Below are 22,413 nucleotides of genomic sequence, written 5' to 3' on the forward strand. Positions count from 1 at the left end.
AATTGTGTAAGCACTGTACATTCATTTGAAAACAAAAGGTGAATCTATCATTAAAAATTAATTTTTTTTATGTGAATTATATATTTACTTACTTTTTTTTAAAATAAATATGCAATGCTTACGTACTTATGACTATATCATTTGTCTTTGAGCTAATGCCCTTTGGAGCTAGAAGGAGAATCTGCCCAGCTATCACATTTGGAACAGCAAATATTGAGAGAATTAGGCAAAAGCACAAGACAAGGTGAGATAATTTGTTACAGGAAAAGCAAATGTGGAGGAAAGCGACCTTCTGACTCCTGAGACTCGTCTACCTAACTAAAGTCAATTGTAAATTGATGAGGGAGTTAGACTTCATCCTTCACTCCCACTCCCATAACAAGGGTTTTTCTCAATAAATCGATGGGATTGGATCCAAAATACTAGAAGAATCTGAATGAGTTTCGAGTTGAGAGATTGAATTTAAAGGACAACACACCAGGATCTGTTACCATTTGGAGTTGGCTGCATGTAGGGGTTATCCTAGTATGAAATTTGCTGATCAATTGTGAAATCACTACTTATTCCAAAAATATAAACTTATGAAAAAGAAAAATTTAATTATTTGTGGGAGGGGTATTTCCGATTCAACCCATCCTAATGGGGCCTTGGGCCCAATACCAGGTTCTGGGCCTGTCCGAGTCCCACTCTTTTGAGGCCTCGGAATCACTAAAAAGTCCAACCCCCAATATCACATTATAGGAAGAGAGGTGTCCAGCACCGGAAACAAAACGTAGGGGACTAATGGGACATGCTGACTCTGACATCTCTTATTACACCTAACATTACGGAACTGCGTCAACGGAAGACACGAATGACCCTCTATTCTCTTATGGAAAGGAACCAGAAGTGATTACGCCGCTTACCCACCGTCGAGATTGGCCCGGAAAGCCACGCCATATTAAATGCACCGTCTATAAAGCCACACTGTATTAAATGCCCAGATCAACATAGATGTGGGCCATCTTGACCCTGATACGGGGAAAAGAATGCCCCCCCTTCCCCCGCGGAGCTTCATATAAAAACTACATCTCAGGTACAAAGAATTCTCTCTGAATTCTAAGTATGAAAGCCATCAATATACTAAGGAGACTAATTTAGGCATGGCTTCTCGGACAACCCTGAGCCCACCCTTCTTCTTTTTGTTCGCAAGTGAAGATCTCGGCCCGAGTTACTAAAACTTTGCCTAGGCATACGAAATATTAATACCAATTGTTTACGCTTGCATTGTTAAAAGAAATAGCAGTTCTAGATATGAAATAGATAAATTATATTTGAAAATAATCGATATGGCACAATTTAATATGCAAGTAAAATTAATTTTAAAATTTTTATTCAAATCAAAGTCTGTATTATTTGCTGTGTAAGGTGGGCTTATCTCTAATTGACTTAAAAATTGAATGAGTGAAAAAATAACTCACTTTAGAATGGAAACAAATTAAGATTCCTTTTTGCTTCAAAGCTAAGCCATTGACTTTAATTATAAGATACTACGTACGCTACATTTGTGTTTGTGTGTAAGCAAAAGCTAGTACAATAAATAAGGACGAGCGGTTGAAATTGGGGTTCTACCCATTTAATTTTCTTATATTTCTTTGTGAATAATGATGCTACTTCACCATTTGAAATTTATCACTAGATGGCTTTCTTACGTGACACTATCATGTTATGCAACGTAATTTATTAAAAAATTAAAAATCACAAAAGGGATAGAGTGAACCTAAAATTTCAATCTTTCTCTTTTTATATTTTTAAACATTATTCTGGTTCAATATATTTTCTTTATTTTAATAAATTACGTGGTGGACACTACGTGATAATGTCACGTCAAGAAGGTCATCTAAACTCTAAGGTTGAGTTTGGATAAATAATTCAAATATGATAAAATGAAATGTTCTGAATAGTAATTAAATAAAATATTGTTAGAATATATTTTTTAATATTATTTTTATTTTGATATTTGAAAAATTGAATTGTTTATTATATTTTTATATGAAAATTTAAAAAAATTATAATAATAAGATGAGATGAGATGGTTTGTATATCTAAACTGATAATTTCAAATGATCCAATAACAATACTCTTCCTTTATTCAACGCAGCATATGGGAGACACTCTAGTCATCCTCCCCATGTTCTGAAACTTTTCCCCATTTGAGAATATGAGATGAAAATGCCCATCATTTTTTACTGCTCTATTTGACTGCTCGAGAAAAAAGATATATTTTTATTTAATAATTAAGAAAGTGATTTTAAATATATTGATATATTTTTTATTTTTTTAAAATATTTAAATATATTAAAAAATATAAATAAAAAAATTATAAAAATAACTTACCATAACAATCGCCTGAGTAGCACCGCTCATATGAGATTTTGTCACCGTTGGAAAGAACTAAGAAGAGAGAAATTTTACTGTTAAGATGATCGGATCTTGTCTAATATCTTATCATTTCAAAAGAGGCGATTTGAAGAAGAAAAAAAGAAAAACTGCCTTTGAAAAGAGAGATTTTTAAAATATTACCTTTAGCTAGAGATAAATAATTCAAAACAATTTTTGTTAAATAAAGTTAAAAAAAGTAAAAAAATTAAAATTAATATTTTAATTGAATAGAAAAATAATAGAGTGAGAAATGAGATATTTTGAGAATGTGTTAGTATATTCTCAAGTCGGTGTGTAAAGAATAATATCCACATCATTTAAATGGTAAAATTTAATTTGTAAGATTCAAATTTTAAATTTTATCTTTCAAATCAAATTATGTCATATAAATAATATATGGTGTAGAGATCTTAATTAAAATAGAGAAAATAAATAGTTAAAATATAGATTTTTTTTTTCCTTTTATTAAATTTTGCCGTATAAGATGGCCAATGTAAGTGCTCTTATACGGTTATACCATTGTATATGTGCAACAAACAAAAAAAAATCTGGATTATGAAATGAATTATAGAAAATCTATTTCCGACAATACTTTCTTTCTATCTAGCACTAGCATTGGATTAATCATTTCATTCTGTATAATAACACGTGACTTTTTGACTTTTGACTAATTATTCAAAATTTGAACTCCATAATGGATTAGTCATCGCATTCTTTATAATAATAAAATATTATTATTTTTAATCTATTTTTTAATACAATTTTTTATTTGTTTAAATATTTTTTTATTTTCATTTTCATAATCTCCAACTCCAACTCCAACAATTATTTTTATTTTTATTTTTACAATCTATAAAATTAGCATTTCTAATTGAGCAACAAATTGTGCTACTACTACTATCATTTTCACAATCTAACCATCTATAAATACATTTTATGCATTGCATTAATAGTTGCTGTGTAGCACCAGCGTTACATTAATGCAATTTTCCATCGATCAAACTTTAATGGATGCTGAACTGTACTTGGGAAGATAGAAGAAATGGCACAAATACTTGCTAAAATGTACGAGCCGCAGGAAGGAGAAGGAGGAGGTGCGGGATTGGGCTTGTTGGAAATAATAAAATATACATATGATTTTGCTAAAGTTCAAGCCATATATGAATTGTGGGATAGATTTATGACTTGTGAGATATATTTATTGTAGCTAATATTGTGGATGACTTTAGTTTTACTAATCCAATGTAGGTTAATTGAAACAAAAACTTCTATTGCATATGATTTTTCGAATTCATTTCTTTTCCCAGGCAAAAAAAAACCATTTCTCTCTACCTATCTTCGCAATTCCAGCCTGTCCACGGGGAGTCGTAGCTTACTATTTTCCTTTCCTATTTTTCTGTCAACTTTTTTTTGTTTTTAATTTTAGGGTTTTCTCCACAGTGTCGCAACAAGCTGAACTCCTACTTTCCCGCGTCCTCCGACCAACACGTGCTGCCTTTCTTGCATCTCCAGTCACCTATCTTCAAGTTCATGGAAGTATTCCGCTCATTTGCTCGGCGTGTTCCTCGCATGCACTACTTATGCCGTGCGCAACATCCACGCGCCACCGCATCCTGGAGCAGCTTTTGATGACACGTGCGGCACCCCCGGCATCAGAGGCATCGGATCCTCCAGATCTGACCCTCCATTTCATTCCTCTAGTGGCGCGTGACCTGCACGCGCCATCACAGCCTGTGTTTGTGTTTGTCCTTTGCTCGCGACTCAACTTTGTTTTGGACTACTATCCTATGTTCCCACATTTCCGAACTGAGGATCAAGTGAAAGTAGGCGTGACAGTCTCTTCCAGCCAGTCCAAACCAACAAGATGCAGCATACCCCCCTTTACTACAGCTTTAAGTCGCAGTAATATAGTCTATTTTATTAGAATATACAAAAACCACTTTAAGCAGCATCCCCTAGTGGGACACGGGTGGGATGTATTGGCTCCCAGGTCCCTCTTTTTTCTTTTTTTTTTTTCTTTTTTATGTGATGTATCTGTTGATTTTGGGATGATTGTAAGGGACTTCCACTCCACTGAAAACTTGTATCCTGTAATCCTTTAGTTTATCTATAAAATGTTAAACTTCCTTAGAAAAAAATAAAAATCCAATGTAGGCTAAATTTGAGTGGCATTAGCTAAATTATGATTTTTAGTGGCATTTGGCTAGTTAGCCAATGCCAATGCTCGTTTAACGGGCTATAATAGCATAAATCTAAATTTATTTTATGAAATTTTTTTTTAACAATGCTATTCTTCATTTTATATTTTATTATTACTATCACATATAATATAATAAAGTGGATTATTTATTTAAAGGATTGTTATAAATATATATATGAAAAATTACATTTATTATCTCTTACATCACACACCAACATGCGATTTGTCATTTTTATCCTTCTATTTAAATACATATATTGTTGTGTTTATCTAAATAAAAGAACAAAAATAATGAATTAGATGTTAGTATATGGTATGGAAATAATAAGTAGCATTTATATATATATATGAAAAATGCTAATCCTACCTACCAAAAAATATCCATTGAAAGTGGGTACCAATTATACTTTTTTTTTAAATTAATAGTTAAAAATATTAAAAATTTGGAAGATAAATTTAAGGAATTTAAACAATTGGTCGGTGAGAATTTAAGTGACTATTACACTGTGGGTACTTTCTTTAAATATTTAAGGAATTTAAAAAATATTTTAAAAAAAAGAAATTAATACGTGTAGGGGACATATAGACCCCTGGGCTGAGAGCCCGTCTAAGGCCAAACCCATATCTGAAGTCGAGTCCATCCACAAGTCTGGGGACTTGAAGACTTGTGGATGGCTTGAGGCTAAGAGCCCTATAGGTAAAGTATTTACAACCATAATTACGAATGAGATAATCCCGAAGAGTGCAAGATGAGGCTCAAGGTAGAGTACGAATATCTTGCATGAGATAACTCTTACAAAACAAGAGATATCATCTCCGTTTAAATGATGGATCACGAAGGAGAAGCACGAATGACTGGCGATAAAAGTTATTCGCCACCACGCCGCATCCTTCTATAAATAAGTCGGTGGAGGTAACATCTTTTATCATGATCTCTACTTTTATATACTTATTATTATATTATTACAGACTTAAGCATCAGAATTTACACAAGGCGATCAGCGCCATCTTTTTATTGCTGTAGGTGTCTTTCATGTGGTTAGTGGCATGAAACACGTCCTTAACAATACGTCTTGGTGAGAATTCTCGATGGACGTAACATTCTCCTGTATATATATCATCATATAGAGGAGTGAATGAGGAAAAATAAATGAAAAACCGACAGCATAAGATATTGATATTATATAGTCGCCATCACAATCAGTTCCACCAATAATAATAGAGTAGAAAGAGACATTCTTTTATAATAATATCATGTATCTTAGTATACACACTTGTTTCATCATCTTAAAGCTACCCTTTTCTTCCTCTATTATCTCAAATTATATTATGTCATATTCCGGGTATCGGAAAACGACAAGGGAACCCCAAAGGATAAGAACATGTGAAAAGCAAAGTATTGGACATGTTTTATCTTTTTACTCAAAACCAAATAAGGATTAAAAAATCAAAATTTCCTTAAAATCCATCAATTTTCTTCTTGATTTCAGTTAGAATTATCACTTTTAGTGGGGTTTAGTATGTAATTGCACTTCTAGTTTACTACAATTTTAAATTAGGCGTTAAAGGATATACGAATAAATAAATTAATTTCTTAACATTTTGCCACGAGGATATAGACACGAAGTTAGTCACGAGTAATATTAAGTACTATCTCTATATTTATCATCATTTCATCATTTTATGACGTGGTATTTCAAATCCTACACATTCACTATAAGATTTTTTGTAATTGTAGTAATTTTAAGATTAAATGAGTTATTTTATTGAAAAATGATACTATGTCGTCTGAATTTGATTTTTTAATTTAAACTGCTCATATATTTTATTTATTTTAATTTTTTTTTATGTAATGATTAAAAAAGTAATTATTAGTATATTGATTTTTTTATTTGTTTAAATGTTTAAAGAATATTAGAAAAAAAAAATAAAAAAATGTAATTTGTACAAGAGGCACACTCAGTGGTCAAATCTAAGCGGCATAGTAGTATTATAATATTTTATTTTCAAGTCGATGTGTAAATCACATAATCTACATAATTTAAATGGTAAAATTTAAATTTTATAATTTATCTTTTAAATTAAATTATATCATATAAATACTTTACTATATATGTTTTACATATCGGTTCGAGAAAAAAATTTGTAATATTAAATAATTTAAAAACTTAGAATAAGGAAGAAAATAGGGATAGATAACAATTTTTACTTGCTATCCTAACAATTATAGATTTTTGTCGGAATTCAAACGAAGTGAAAAAAGTTAATAAATAAAAAAGGATCACGAGTGGAGTCTGGCTGTCGCTCTCGGCAGAAACAAGAGCCACTTCAAAGCCTTTTACAGCAAAGGAAATTTCCTGGAACCAGTCCTAACCAATAACTGTTCACGTTACTTCATATTTCACAACAACCGTTACCGCTCCACACCCATGGTCTTCTCCGCCCACCGAGACCACCTTCATCTCATTCTACTTCATACCCAGTAATAGAATGTCGCTCTAGTTGACTGCCTCTCCTCAAGGTAAACAAGTCTGTGATGTTGACATCAATCTGCTTAGATTTTAACGAGCCTGCTTGTATTTTGCTCTCTAGATTTGTGTAGTTGTTGTTTACTTGACTTAGTTTTGATGGGGTAATATCTGATTTTGAGTCTTGGCCATTTGGATTTTCTTGGTACCTCTTTGGGTACAAAGTGAAAGGGTTATGGTGCTATACATGATTTTTGAATCAAACGTTTGTGATTTTGAGATTCAGCTTCAGAAAGTCTTGCTTGGTTTTTTTCCTTTGGGAATTTAAATTATGGGTTGGAACTAAGAAGACATATAGAAGTCTGTATTGTTGGGTTAGCATCTTGGATGCACATTTCTTGCTTTAGGGGGATAAAAGTTGCCTTAATTTTTCAGTTCTCAAGAGTAAAACAATTATTTTATGTTATAGTTCCTTTTAATGGTCGTATTTTCACCTTTGCAAAAAAAAAATCATGAAATGGAAATTGAAACATTTTTACGTAGTTCGTTGTTCTGGGAACATGAAAACCCCATTCCAAAGTAAAGAACGGAAAGCTGGTGTCAACTCTACAACCTGGAATATCTTTAAAGCATCTGTTGTGGATAAATTATTTCGCAACTCTATCGGACTAACTCCTCAGCCCTCTGCTCAAGAAAACCCACATTTGAAATCACATTGAAGATCAATTGTTTCTGAATGACAGCAGCTTTTCAATTAGTTGTCAGTTATAGGAACAAAATAAATATGCGTTGAAAAAGTGAATTCCTTGACTGTTAGGGTTCCAGGGTGTTGAATTTGCTCAAAGTTGGGCTGAATTTACTTCAAATGCTCGTATTTCATCTAGTAAGTTTTGTTCTCACATGTTAAATGTTGCAGAATTTCTGTAAGGTATAGTGTTGATGGGGGGAACTACTTCAAGACGTGCAAGTCCTAGACAGCCTTCATCTGTAGGATCTGATTCATACTCATGGAATCGTCAGTATCCGCAGTCACCTTACCAACAACCAAACCAAGATTATGGGCGACAACATAATTTTGCACCTCCAGTTCAAACCTCCAGTGGCAGTCAGGTCCCCGAGTCAAGAAGGAAGTTAGAGAGGAAGTATTCAAAGATTGACGATAATTATAATAGCCTGGAGCAGGTATGTAGTATTTTGTATTTCCAGTTGAACTCATAGCTTGCTTTTGCTTGGAATATGTTCAAGGATTTGCCACATTCTAAAACGTTGGTGCTTTTGTTCTTATTGATTTCTTTATCATGGGGGTTATCTTGATATCTTCAAAGAAACTATAAATTAATTATAGAGAAAAGATGAAGTTCAGATAGTTGAGCCCACTGATGGGCATACATGTATTGGTGATTTTAACTACTCACAAGTTTTATGAGATTGTGGATACTCTACTGGCCTCAGGTTACTGAAGCATTGTCACGTGCTGGCCTGGAGTCTTCCAATCTTATTGTTGGTATTGACTTCACAAAGAGCAACGAGTGGACTGGTTAGACCTCATATTGGTGCATTTAAACCTTTCTATCAAGCTTTAGTGAAATATTGATTAACTTGCTTTCATATTAGGCAAAAGGTCCTTCAACCGGAGAAGCTTGCATCACATTGGGGATGAACAAAATCCCTACGAGCAGGCAATATCTATTATTGGGAAAACATTGTCTACCTTTGATGAGGATAACTTAATTCCCTGTTTTGGATTTGGAGATGGTATTTCTTCTATAGAGGTGTTACATTGGTGTTTTCTCTTTTTCTGAATTCATACTCTAGAAAGCTAAGATTATATGTACTTTTCATCTTGGCAGCATCAACGCATGATCAAGAAGTTTTCAGTTTCTATTCAGAGGATAAATTTTGTAATGGGTTTGAAGAAGTATTGAGTCGATATAGGGAATTGGTCCCTCATCTACGACTTGCGGGTTTGGATCTGAACTATTATTGTTGTCTTTTAAAAAAAAAAAAAATGGTCTTTGCTTATGGTACTTTTGTCTCCCTTCACTTTGTCAGGGCCAACATCCTTTGCCCCTATCATTGAAATGGGCATCACCATTGTCGAGCAAAGTCGTGGCCAGTATCATGTGTTATTGATAATTGCTGATGGGCAGGTACTTCTCTCCGGTCTGTACCTTTAGCTGTTTACAAGACTCCTGATCTAGTTGAACACATTGACAAACTATATATGATTCTGAAATTTCTAGTGCCACTTAATAGATGCAAAAGAAAGATTTCTGCATTGAATTCTAAAAGTGCTAGATTTCAAGAAATTATCTATTTTACTTTTAATTCGAAGTCGTTTGAGCACTTATTTAAAGTATTCCAGATATAGAAATTAAATAATTATGTATAATTAGTGACCTGATTGCCAAGTAAACATGGAATATACAATTATATTTAAAAAGAGATTGTTATAGTTGCTCACCATTGTTAATAACAAGAACAAGTGCTGACACGCTGCCACTGAAATATATCAAATTGAGACCAAGCATGGTGAAAAGTATTAGTTCCTTGGGTTTCAAGAATATGGAGTTACCTAAGTTACAGGCTAATCAAATAGATTTCCCAGCCCTTCACTAATACTCGCTTCTTCTTTTATCTTGTTGAATTTCCTCGTTGAAGAAAGGACACTATTGAAACAGTGAGGGTTGACCTGCCCAGTCGCACCCTTGGGTTGCATCCATGACCTTGTCACGGCTCGGGAGGAAGCTTCCTTGAACCCCGTGGTCGAAACCCAGGTTATCGAAGCCTCTGCGGTTTTGTTGGAGATGGTAGCTGAGCCGCTGGCACCCTCTGGGTTGGTTGCTTCTTCGGATCAGGTTGTTTCTTCGGGACTGGAGATGGTAGAAGAGCCCTGTGTCCTCGAAAATGTTGGCTCTTTGGTTCTGTTTACTGCTAATAGGGATGGGGAGGATGAACCTACTCCACTCTACTCTTTTCATCCCAATGTGTCTGATTGGGTTATCCAGAGAGCGATGGACATTAAGCATATGGTAGGAATTTCTTATGGGGATTTTGAAGCTGAATTTATGGCCCTACTTACTGCTGTAGAGGTTGTGAATGCCCAATCCAACTCCGATCAATCCTTGGCTTCGGCTAAAAAAAGGGAAAGAGAACTCAAAAGGCTGGTTGGACAATGAAAGAGGATGGAGGTGAGAAGAGCTCTACTCGGGAGCGTGGTAAGGGGAGGGGTAAAATGATTGTCCCATGAAGCCAAAAATAATATCATGGAATGTGAGGGGGCTGCATGATCCTAATAAGTGGCTCCAAGTTAGAAACTTATTTCGCCAATGGAAAGGGGACATCATATGTTTACAAGAAATTAAGTTGGAAGTTATTACAAGACAAGTAGTTCGCAGCTTATGGAGAGGACAACATGTTGGGTGGTCTTACCTATCCTCAAAAGGAGCTTCCGGGGGAGTTCTAATTATGTTTGACACAAGGGTGGTGGAAAGGGTGGAGGAGTGTGTGGGTCATTTCTCGGTTGCATGCTCTTTTGTTAATCTAGAATATGGCTTCAAATGGGCTTTTGCTGGTGTTTACGGCCCAAATATTGATTCAGAGAGAAGATTTTTGTGGGAAGAATTGGCGGGAGTCATTAGTTGGTGGGAGCTTCCAAGTTGCATTGGGGGGGACTTTAATATATCTCGCTTTTCAAGCGAAAGGTCAGGAGCTCCTCACATCACTCTAGCCATGAGAGATTTTTCTAATTTCATTTCAGAACAGAAGCTCATGGACATTCCACTATCAGGAGGCACGTTTACCTGGTCCAACAACCGTGATTGTCCATCTTGGTCGAGGATCGATAGATTTTTGCTAACCCCCGATTGGGAGTCACACTTCCCGGATGGAGCTCAAAGAAGATTACCCCGCTTATGTTCTGATCACTTCCCCATCATTTTGGATTGTGAAGGCATCCAAGGGGGTAGAAGGTATTTTAAATTTGAGCATATGTGGCTTAAAACTGAAGGTTTTGTAGATAGGGTCAAACATTGGTGGACTTCCTATAGTTTCCAAGGCTCTCCCAGCTTCATTATGGCAAAAAAGTTGAAAGCGCTGAAATAGGACCTGAAGCAGTGGAATAAACAAGTTTTTAGCAATGTGTTTTAGCATAAGTGCTCTCTTATGGAGGAACTACAGGGTTTGGAAGGCAAGGAGGAGGCCAGAACCCTTTCTGAACTTGATAAAATTCGCAAGAGACGGGTAGTTGCTGATCTTGAAAGGGTTACTTTGATGGAGGAGATTTCATGGAGACAGAAATCAAGGGTACTCTGGCTTAAGAAGGGGGACAAATGCACGAGATTCTTCTATAGGATGGCTAACTCTCACAGGAGGAATAATGCTATTTTTTTTGATCGGTAAACAAATTTTTATTGATCAAAAGGGAGACAAAGAGTGTCCAAGTACACGGGACATATACATGAACACGATCACAATGTCTAGCTTAGAGATACAAGAAACTCATGAAAAGACCTGCCATGAAAATCAATTACAATCGACCAATGGAGTAAAGTATTGAAAAACAAAATTCTAAGCTCCTCCATTGATCTTTCTTGATCTTCAAAGCATCTTGCATTCCGCTCCCTCCAAATGCACCACCATAGACAAATAGGTAACATCTTCCATATGGATGCAATTTGAGTGTTTCCCCTAATACCTCTCCAAGAGGCTAAAAAATCACACACCTTTTCCGGCATCACCCACGCTAATCCCACCCGTGCTAAGACATCTGTCCATAAAGTCATGACAACCTCACAATGTAGTAATAGATGGTCAACGGACTCACTACTCTTCTTACACATGTAACACCAATTTATAGCGATAATGCCACGTTTCCTTAGGTTATCTATGGTAAGAATCTTCCCCAAAGATGCTGTCCATACAAAAAAAGCTGCCTTTAGAGGTGCCTTTGTCTTCCAAATGCTTTTCCATGGGAATGGAACTGAGTTGTGCAAGTTTAAGGAGTGGTAGAAAGAGCGAGCTGTGAACACTCCCTTCTTAGATGGACGCCAACATATCTTGTCTTCTCCTTCCCCCAACACACTAGTGGCATACACAAAATCAAAAAAGGCCGAAAGGTCGTCCATCTCCCAATCTTGTGCATCTCTATGAAAAGTGAGGTTCCATTGGGAAGAGCCATTGGAAGAGATAATCAGATCTGCGATAGAAGCTTCTTTCCTTCTTGCTAGGCTATAAACTTGTGGATAAACATCCTTGAGCGTCCGATCACCACACCATAAGTCATGCCAAAACTTTACCTTAGATCCGTTGCCGACTTTGAAGCAAGTAAGTGCTGCATATGTGTCCCACCCTCTTCTAATGTGTTTCCAAAGCCCAACTCCATGAGGTCCACTCACCTCATTAGAACACCACCCTCCCCAAGATTCCCCGTGCTTCAAAGCAATAACGGTTCGCCACAAGGCCTCCCGTTCTTGGTGATATCTCCATAACCATTTGCCAAGCAAGGCTTGATTGAAAGTTCTCAAATTCCGTATACCTAAACCTCCTTCTTTGATAGGGGAACAAATTGTGGCCCATTTCACCAAGTGAAATTTAAACTCATCTTTGATCCCTCCCCATAGGAAATCCCGTTGAATTTTCTCCAGGCGATGAGCCACCTTAACAGGGAGTGGAAATAAGGAAAGGAAATAAGTTGGTAAGTTAGACAGGGTACTTTTTATAGAGTCACCCGGCCCCCTTTAGATAAGTACATCCTCTTCCAACCAGCTAGTTTCCTCTCCATTTTTTCTATAACAACATCCCAAATAGATTTCGATTTGAACGCCGCACCTAATGGAAGGCCAAGATATATCATGGGCAGCTGAGTTATCTTACCTTCCAAGACGGATGCCAGACTCTCCACGTTGGGTACATGTCCCACTGGCACTACCTCTGATTTAGCCAAGTTCACCTTCAAACCTGACACGGCTTCAAAGCATAATAAAAGAGCTCTCAAAGCTTGAATTTGCTCCCGTCTGGTCTCACAAAAGATTAGTGTATCATCAGCAAACAAAAGGTGAGTGATGTTAAGCAACCCTGACCTTGCCTCTCCCACTGAGAATCCTGATATGAATCCTCCCTCTACCACCCCTGAAATCATCTTGCTGAAAGCTTCCATTACAAAAACAAAGAGAAGAGGAGAAAGAGGGTCTCCTTGTCGCAAACCTCGGGAGCTCTTAAAAAAATCTTTGGATGTGCCATTCACCAAAACAGAGAAACAAGGCGTGGAAATACAATGCAGGATCCAAGAACACCATTTAGAGCCAAAACCGCATCTTTCCAGCATATAAATTAAGAACCTCCAGTTGACGTGATCGTAAGCTTTCTCCATGTCCAACTTACAAAGGAGTCCCGGCTCACCCGATTTAATACGACTCTCCAGACATTCGTTGGCTATAAGCACCGAGTCAAGGATTTGCCTACCTTGAACAAATGCATTTTGAGGCTTCGAAATCAAGCCTTCCATCACCTTACTCAGTCTGTTCGCCAATACTTTGGATAAAATTTTGTATAGCCCACCCACCAAACTAATGGGACGAAAATCTTTCACTTCTACAGCACCGGGCTTTTTAGGAATGAGTGTTAAGAATGTACTATTAAGGCTTCTCTCAAACCGCCCGCTTCTGTGAAATTCATGAAAAACCTCCATAATGTCATCTTTAAGCACATCCCAACATGTCTGGAAGAAAGCCATGGAGAAGCCATCGGGCCCTGGGGCTTTATCACCCGCCATACCCTTAATCACCGCCCTGACCTCTACCTCATCAAATGGCCTCTCGAGCCGTTCCGCAACCTGCGGGTCAAGAACATCAAACACCAACCCGTCAAGTCTCGGTCTCCACTCAAATTGTTCCGAAAACAACTTATCATAGTAGTTGACAATGTGGTCTGAGATCTCGGTATGGTTGGAAGAGACCGCCCCATCTATCAGCAAAGTATCTATAGTATTGTACCGCCTATGTGAGTTGGCCACTTGGTGAAAAAACTTGGTACATCTATCCCCTTCCTTTAACCATAAAGCTCGAGATTTCTGACGCCACGATATTTCTTCCAAAAGAGACAACCGTTCAATGTCCGCAACCACTTGGGATTTGCGGGCCCGTTCGGTTTCAGTGCAAACCCTCTCCTCTTCCACACCCTCCATATTCTTAAGCTCCTCCATTAGAACAGATTTCTGACTGTCCACATTACCAAACTCTTGTATATTCCACTCCTTCAGGTCCTTTTTCAAAGACTTTAACTTGCAAGCCATCTTATGGCTAGCATTACCATTAAAATGGTAAGAGGACCACCATTGTCTTATTCTGTCCAGAAAACCCTCTGACTTCAACCACATGTTCTCAAATTTGAAATACCTTGGGCCTCTTCTGATGCCCCCACAGTTCACAAGAATGGGGAAATGATCTGAATACAACCTGGGAAGTCTCTTCTGAATGAGATTCGGATATTGTGCCTCCCATTCCGGAGAGATTAAAAATCTATCTATCCTCGACCAAGATGGGAGTTCTCGGTTGTTAGACCAAGTGAATGAACCACCTGCAAGAGGAATATCTAGTAAATTCTGTTCGGAAATGAAGTTAGAAAAATCTACCATTGGTGAGTTGAAACCCGATCCACCTGATCTCTCGCTCGGGAAACGGGTGACGTTAAAATCACCTCCAATACACCAAGGTAAGTCCCATAAACTGTAAATACCGGCCAACTCATCCCATAGTAGCCTTCGAGACCGGTCAAAATTAGGCCCATAGACGCCTGCAAAAGCCCACTGATAACCATCCCTTATGTTCTTAAAAGAGCATGCCACCACATAATCCCCCATGCAATCTTCCATTTTTTCCACCACCCTTTTGTTCCACATAACTAGTATGCCCCCGGAAGCTCCATTTGACGGTAAATACAGCCATCCCACATGCAAACCGCCCCACAAACTCCTAATAGTACGAAGAGAAATAAATGCTAGTTTAGTTTCTTGTAGGCAAACAATGTCTACTTTCCAACTACGGAGAAGGGACCTAATAAGTAGTCGTTTATTCACGTCATTGATCCCTCTCACGTTCCAAGATAAGATTTTAGGCTTCATTAACAAGAGAGACTTCCCTCCCTTTTGCTCTATCTCTCCCCGAGGTTCATTCCTTATTATCATAGTTTATGGAGCATTGTAATCTTTTCAATTCTCTCTCCTTTTTAGCTGCCGACTTCAGTACCGAGGAGCGACCAGCTTCCATGGCTACTAGGAGAGCCATGAATTGGTCTTCGTAACCTTCACAGGAAATCCCCACCCAACCATGAAGCTCCTCTACTTTTTTTAGTACCCAATCTGAAGCTCGATGTGCAATATGAGGTGGAAGCATCTGTAAGGGTATCGGGCTACTCATCTCCTCCTCTTCTCTGCCCCTAGAGTCCCCATAAATGCTCAGCTGACTGGTACCCATCTCCTTTCCACCGACAGAATCTGCTCCCACCAAGATAATGGGTCTTGACCCACCCATAACTGAGTCTGGTGCAACCACATCATCGGGGCTCACTGTGTCTGGTTCAGCATGCTCCAAACACATCTTCGGGGCTGTCTGTGTCTGATTCGAAGGCATAGGCTCGACTACAGTAGCCAGAGCAACTTCACGTATAAGTCCCGAACCTTCTATAACCTTGTCGCTGCTCGCCGACGGCTCCTCTGACATCGGCGACGAAGTCTGTGCGCCGATGCCCTTCATCGTGACAGTCTGTGCAGCTTTCGGTCCATCGTGAGTACAGAGGCCGTCGTAACTCTCTTCTACTTGCTCTGGTTCCGTACCCACCGGCGATGCAACGTCCATCGTTGCCTCTGCGACCTTCGTCGGAGTCGATTGTGTCGTTTCCGGCGACGGTGGCTCAGGCCCACTCGTCGACGGGCCACCTTCGGCCTGCTTCTTCTTCCTCCAGATGGCATCCCGTATCCCCAAGGCCCTTAAGCCCTTCCCTTGGCCCTTAAGCCCACCATCCGTGTCCCCAAGGCCCACTTGGCAACCCGAGCCCATTCCTTCCAGATTATTATAACTCTCAACGCACCGTATTAACTCCCCTACTCTATTAGTTAGCTCCCCCAACGATTCCTGCACTTCACGTAACTCCATCAGAATTATTTCTTCTTTCGGTCCCATCATCCCTCTGCCAATACCAACTCCACACTGAGTATCTGCCGAAAGAGGAGGTAATCCCTTTTGCAAGCCTCCTATCACAGTGCGCTGCACAGCTCGAGGCACCTCCAGAGCCTCCTTGTACGACTTGGATGGCCAAGTTTCCACCATCTCAGACGATGGGTTCCTCCCCTGGACAGCTCCTCTGCCCATATCCTTCAACACTGCCACCATCTTCCTCCACCCCATTCCTGCCTTGTCTTCAGGTATAAGGATGTAGCTCCTGCGCCCTCCCCCCCCATACACAGCCAAAGCCATATATGAGCCACGAGAGTTAGAGCAACGCTGGGCTGTAAGGCCTCTGTCACCTTCCCTCCGAGCTGAGTAGTAGCCTTTGTTCTCAGCCTTTAAACAAGCCTCCAGTGAGTTAGCCACCCAACTGATAGTCTCTAAACCCAACCATATGCAGCTCACTCCTTTCCATCCTTTCTCAGTAATGGATACCCTACCCCCAAGTCTTCTCACCTCAAAAACCTTAGACTCTATAGCTAAACAACTAAAAGAGTTCATTTTACTAACAGATAAACCCCGTCAACAACCTCCAAGCACCATTGACAACAAGAAAAGTCTAAAGCGTACGGAGAGAAAAAAACTAAGAAGGAAACAACTATATAATCAAAACATGCTATTGATACACTGATGGTAGATGGGGCAGCTTCTTCGGATTAGATGGTTATCAAAAATCACATTGAACAATATTATCAACAACTCTTATCTGAAGAGTATAATTAGAGACCGAGAGTGGATGGTTTGTCTTTTTCCACATTAGACCAGCTGAGTGCAAGGTGGTTAGAAAGGCCATTTATAGAAGAGGAAGTTGGCAATGTTAGTAGAGGTATGGCAATTGATAAGGCTTCCGGTCTGGATGGGTTTACTTTGGGTTTCTTTCAAGTTTGTTGGGAGGTGGTCAAGGAATATATTATGCAAGTTTTTCATGAATTTCATTCTAATACTAGATTTGAAAAGAGTCTCAATGCCACTTTTTTAGCACTTATTCCTAAAAAGGTGGGGTCTAGGGATGTGAGAGACTATCTCCCCATTAGTCTTGTGAATGAGATGTACAAGATTCTATCCAAAGTATTAGCTAATAGACTAAGCTCGGTGGTGGAAAAACTAATCTCGAAGCCTCAAAATGCTTTTGTCAAAGGTAGACAAATTCTTGACTCGATACTTATAGCAAATGAAGTCTTGGATGACCGATTGAAGTCTAGAGAACCCGGGCTACTTTGTAAGTTAGACATGGAGAAAGCATATGATTCTGTTAACTGGAAGTTCCTTCTTTACTTACTTGGAAGATGTGGTTTTGGAAGGAAATGGAAGAAATGGGTAGAATTTTGTATCTCTTCTGCGCGTTTCTCTATCTTGGTAAATGGATCACCAGTGGGTTTCTTCAACTCTTCTCGTGGCTTGACACAGGGAGATCCGCTTTCTCCCATCTTTTTCTTATTTGTCATGGAAGCTCTCAACAAGATGATTGAGGGCCTGGTGGATGGTGGGTTACTCCATGGTTTTTCGGTGGGGAATGGCGTTCTCAACATTTCTCACTTGTTATTTGCCGATGACACGCTTATCTTTTGTGGTGCACACCTTGGTCAAATCCAAGACTTGAGGCGCTACTCCTTTGTTTTGCTGTTGTGTCAAGTTTGAACATTAACCTTGCAAAGTCGGAAATAGTGCCAGTAGAGGCTGCCCCCAATGTGGAGATTTTAGCTACTACCTTGGGATGCAAGATATTTTCGTTTCCTATGAAGTATCTTGGCTTACCATTGGGGGTCTCTTTTAAATCTGAAAGGATTTGGAATGATGTAGTTGAAATGGTGGAGCGCAGATTGGCTGCTTGGAAGAGGCTATACTTGTCGAAAGGCTGTAGGTTGACTTTGATTAAAAGCACTCTTTCTGACCTACCCACCTATTTTTTGTCTTTGTTCCCGCTCCCCACAAAGGTGGTTAACTGCATTGAGAAGCTACAAAGGGATTTTTTATGGAGTGGATTGGGAGAAGAGTTCAAATTCCACCTGTTTAATTGGTCAACTGTTTGTACCTCAATCTCTGGGGGAGGGTTGGGGATTCGCCACTTGATGAAATTCAATCAAGCTCTTTTGGGTAAGTGGTTATGGAGGTACCAAAATGAAAGGGAGGCCTTATGGAAGTCTGTTATAGATTCTCAGTTTGGGGAAGGTTGGGGAGGATGGTACTCGAATGAGGTACGAGGCTCTTATGGAGTGGGTTTGTGGAAAAACATAAGGAGCCTTTGGGAGACCTTTCGAGGACATGAGCATCTTGTTGTAGGCGATGCTTCGCGTGTTCGTTTCTGGCTTGATATATGGTGTGGTAACCATTGTCTACGAGATTCCTTCCTTGCCATCTTTGTGCTTGCTAGAGCAAAGGAGGCATCGATTGCTGACCTTCTAGTCGTTTCAAACGACACCCCTCAATGGAATATAGGACAACCCATGTTTGGGAGTTGGAGTCTATTGTGGAGTTCTTTGCGGCATTATATTCCGCAAGTATTCCAGGGGGCTCTGGAGACAAGATGCATTAGAACCATTCTAAAAAAGGTATATTCTCTGTCAGTTCTTTTTATCAAAAGCTCACGAACTCAGGAATGTCTATGTTCCTCGTGGAAGAGCATATGGAAGACGAAAGCTCCTTCAAAAGCAGCTTTCTTTGTCTGGACAACATCTTTGGACAAGATTCTCACCACAGATAATTTGAGGAAATGACAAGTTATTGTCCTAGATTGGTGTTGTATGTATAAGAAGCATGGGGAGTCAGTTGATCATCTGATTTTACACTGTGAGGTGACCAAGGTTTTATGGAATGATTTTTTCACAAGAGTCGGATTGTCTTGGGTTATGCCTAGTAGATTGGTGGATTTCCTCTCAAGCTGGAGAGGACTTTACGGAGACTCTCAAGTAGCGGCAATTTGGAGATTGGTACCAATATGTATGTGTTGGTGCATTTGGCGGGAGAGAAATGCTAGATGTTTTGATTATCAAGAGACAACAATGGATGAGTTTAAAGTTTTCTTTTTTAAGTCATTGTTCCTATGGGCGGGGGCTTTAGTTGGTAACGGACTTAGTGTCCATGATCTTCTTCTTTCTATTGTAACCTCTAGCTAGGTGTTTTTTCATGTATATTTCATGTGTACCTGGGTTTTGCCTATTTCTATGAATACAATATCTTTGATTACCTATAAAAAATAAACAGAATCTTAGATCAAAGTAATATCTCATTTGATTGGTAACCATGCTTTAGAAGAAGCTAGAGAAAAAGGCTTACATGTTTGGATTGGAAAGAATTTTCAGTTTTACTTCGTTGAGATTTTATGTTGTGAAGGTGCTGGCCTCTGTAGAAATATGTTCTCGAAGAGAGTTTTTTTGGTGTTAGTGAAAGTTGTGTAAGGTCCTCTGGAAAATATGTTTTGGAAGAAAACTTTTGTGAGTGGTTTTGGTTTTTTGAAAAAAAAAAAGAAAAAGGAAAATGATTAGTTATATTAAGATTAAAATCTATTTTGATGTTTGAAATATTTTTGGATTGAAAGTGAAAAAAAAAAATTCTGAAAAATAGAAAATTTTTTTGAATCCAAACATGGCCAGAGTTTTTTCTTGTTATAGCCAATGTTTGCTACTACAGGTTGTTTATATTGCATCCTTGAGACTGTGAGTTGTCACAGGTAACAAGAAGTGTTGATACTGAACGTGGTCAGCTAAGCCCGCAGGAAAAGAAAACTGTTGATGCGATTGTGAAAGCGAGGTATTGCTTTAGATAGCTGCTTTGTGGTCATATTCTTTGTGCTGAAAACACTTTTTAATCTGCTTAACAATTTGCAGTGAGTATCCCTTGTCAATTGTGTTAGTTGGTGTTGGAGATGGGCCATGGGAAATGATGAGAGAATTTGATGATAACATCCCTGCTCGTTCCTTTGATAATTTCCAGGTAAGTATTCCTAGGTAAATGGAAATCATTTTTGCGCCATTTTATATATTCTTGCTCAATGTTTGATTGAGAAATAGAATATTGTTTTGGCTTTTGTAGTTCGTGAATTTTACAGAAATAATGTCAAAGAACATGGACCGATCAAGAAAAGAAGCCGAATTTTCTCTTGCAGCCCTGATGGAAATACCATCCCAGTATAAAGCAACACTGGAGCTTCATTTATTGGGGTAAAGAATATGCGACTTCTCTATTGTAGGGTCTTGATGGTTCTGCTCTTGCAACCACTAACAAAATTCATTCGCAATTAATTATTTATTTTTCCATTGCTAAATTAGTTCTACTAGGGGGAAGGCTATAGACAGGATTCCTCTTCCCCCACCGATGTATGGTGCAGCTTCATTCAGTGGCGGAAAACCTTCACATTCAAGCAGTTTTCGACCAAGTGCACCCTCTTCTGTGGGACAGAATACAGTTCGTAGCTCAGCTCCTCCTCCTCCTCCAAGTTTTGCTGCTGATAATCATGTAATGCACAGTTCTACCCCTTGGATTGACAATATGCATCTGATAATTATTTCATGACATGAGCCTCATGATGGCAGCCTTAAAATAGTGATGGCAATGTCACGCTGAGTAGACTTTTCTAAGTTCATGATCACAAGGCAATGTGAGGATTTTTTGTAACTTTTCATTTTTGAGATCCTGACAGGTTTGTCCCATTTGCCTTACCAATCCGAAGGACATGGCCTTTGGTTGTGGACATCAGGTAATGCAGTTGGGGTTTTTCTCAGTTCTTTCTTGGAGCTTTAGATGAAATAGTGCACGTGTGACCTAAATTCTATTAATTCGCAGACATGTTGTGAATGCGGAGAGGATCTTCAGTTGTGCCCCATTTGCCGGAGCACCATCCAAACCAGAATAAAGCTCTATTAACTGGTGCCGCCTTCGTTTTCAGCTCTCAGTCTCTGCCAGTCCCTTTCCTGGTTGGGAGTTTGGTGCTGGATTTCGCCGGTCATGGTATCTGGTCTCTTAAGAGTCAGAGGCAAGTGCTGTACTCATCAGATCTCGTTTCTTGTACATATTTCATGTCTTTATCGATTCATAACCATGTTTCCAATACATCTTATGTCCACGTGATTATGGGGAATTTGACTTGGATGAAGTTGGTCAAGATTTCCATTCTCAACCTTTCATTTTTTTCCTTTTGTTGTATTAAAAAAATAAAACTTTTTTCCACATTCAGTTAAATGGTTGGACGTGTCATGTATGCAAGATATGTATACATGAAGATGCACCCTGTCACTGGATGGACGGCTCATGCAGTTTTCCATACATGAAGTTTATATCATCTTTAGTGCGTGTTAATGTTTCTCAATATGCTGCACTTTTATCGTGATTGTTCGTACAAACACCAGAAGAATTAAAAGAAAATCATGTTGGTTCAACTCAATGATTTAAATTTATCTTCTGGGCTTTTTTTTTTGTTTTTTGTTTTGTTTTTTTTTTTGTTTTAAAAAAAAAGACCATTTGGTTCAACACAATGTTCTTCTTTGCCCCCTTTTAAAAGGGGCACTCCTTATCTTCTGGCCTTGGTGCCATATCATGGTGCCTTACTCAGTTTGTGGCCTAAGAGGAATGGGAATACGTTCCTCTCTATTTCATTTGAACTTGATAAAACTCAGTAGGTTAGTATATATGGTATATTTTAGTCATTTCACTTTGTACATATGAAGATGATATTTTTCCGGAAAAAATCTATTCATCATCCATTTTCTCATCATCCCATGATGTGGCATGAGATGAGAGGTTCACAAGTGAAATATGATGAGGGTAGCATTACTCCTTTTTCCGTATCTTACTAAGTTGCTTGATCTGTCAAACTCTCGCCCTAGCTGAAGGCTGTAAGTACGTGAGAATTGAACCCCCCAGTTGGTTCAGAGTTTGTTAAAAGCTGTTCCATCAGCCAAAGAAGCACTCGCGAAATTTCAGAGGACGCGTCCAGATTACCAAATTTAGTTTCAGTGTGCATGGTAGCATGACTGTCGAATAAGTTGGGTTGCACCAAGACCCTCCTAATACTAAAATAATCCCCACACTCTGTCACAACAAGATTGATTTACGTAAAAAATGCACAATATTTTGGGATGAAGAGACTGAAATTTAGCAGGCTTCTTTC

General features: G+C 38.6%; 1 protein-coding gene across 1 annotated transcript; it reads left to right on the plus strand.

The window, feature by feature from the left end:
- The first annotated feature begins 6,935 nt into the window (after positions 1-6,935).
- On the plus strand, positions 6,936-21,612 carry LOC108986721 (E3 ubiquitin-protein ligase RGLG2-like). The gene is made up of 12 exons (XM_018959430.2): positions 6,936-7,142; positions 8,006-8,271; positions 8,542-8,626; positions 8,704-8,844; positions 8,940-9,053; positions 9,142-9,239; positions 19,978-20,057; positions 20,135-20,240; positions 20,340-20,467; positions 20,576-20,762; positions 20,947-21,003; positions 21,090-21,612. The coding sequence occupies exons 2-12, from the start codon at positions 8,029-8,031 to the stop codon at positions 21,168-21,170; spliced, it is 1,320 nt and encodes a 439-aa protein (XP_018814975.2). The 5' UTR covers positions 6,936-7,142; positions 8,006-8,028; the 3' UTR covers positions 21,171-21,612.
- The last annotated feature ends 801 nt before the right edge of the window (positions 21,613-22,413 follow it).

The sequence above is a fragment of the Juglans regia genome, chromosome 9, assembly GCF_001411555.2.
Source record: "Juglans regia cultivar Chandler chromosome 9, Walnut 2.0, whole genome shotgun sequence".
Taxonomy (NCBI): Eukaryota; Viridiplantae; Streptophyta; class Magnoliopsida; order Fagales; family Juglandaceae; genus Juglans; species Juglans regia.

What these genes read in the sequence shown, in the direction of transcription:
- LOC108986721 (XM_018959430.2), top strand. Translation starts at nt 8,029, where the DNA reads ATGGGGGGAACTACTTCAAGACGTGCAAGTCCTAGACAGCCTTCATCT. An exon ending in AAAGAGCAACGAGTGGACTG is followed by an intron (nt 8,627 to 8,703) that starts GTTAGACCTCAT and finishes CTTTCATATTAG; the next exon opens with GCAAAAGGTCCTTCAACCGG. An exon ending in GTTTTGCTGCTGATAATCAT is followed by an intron (nt 20,763 to 20,946) that starts GTAATGCACAGT and finishes AGATCCTGACAG; the next exon opens with GTTTGTCCCATTTGCCTTAC.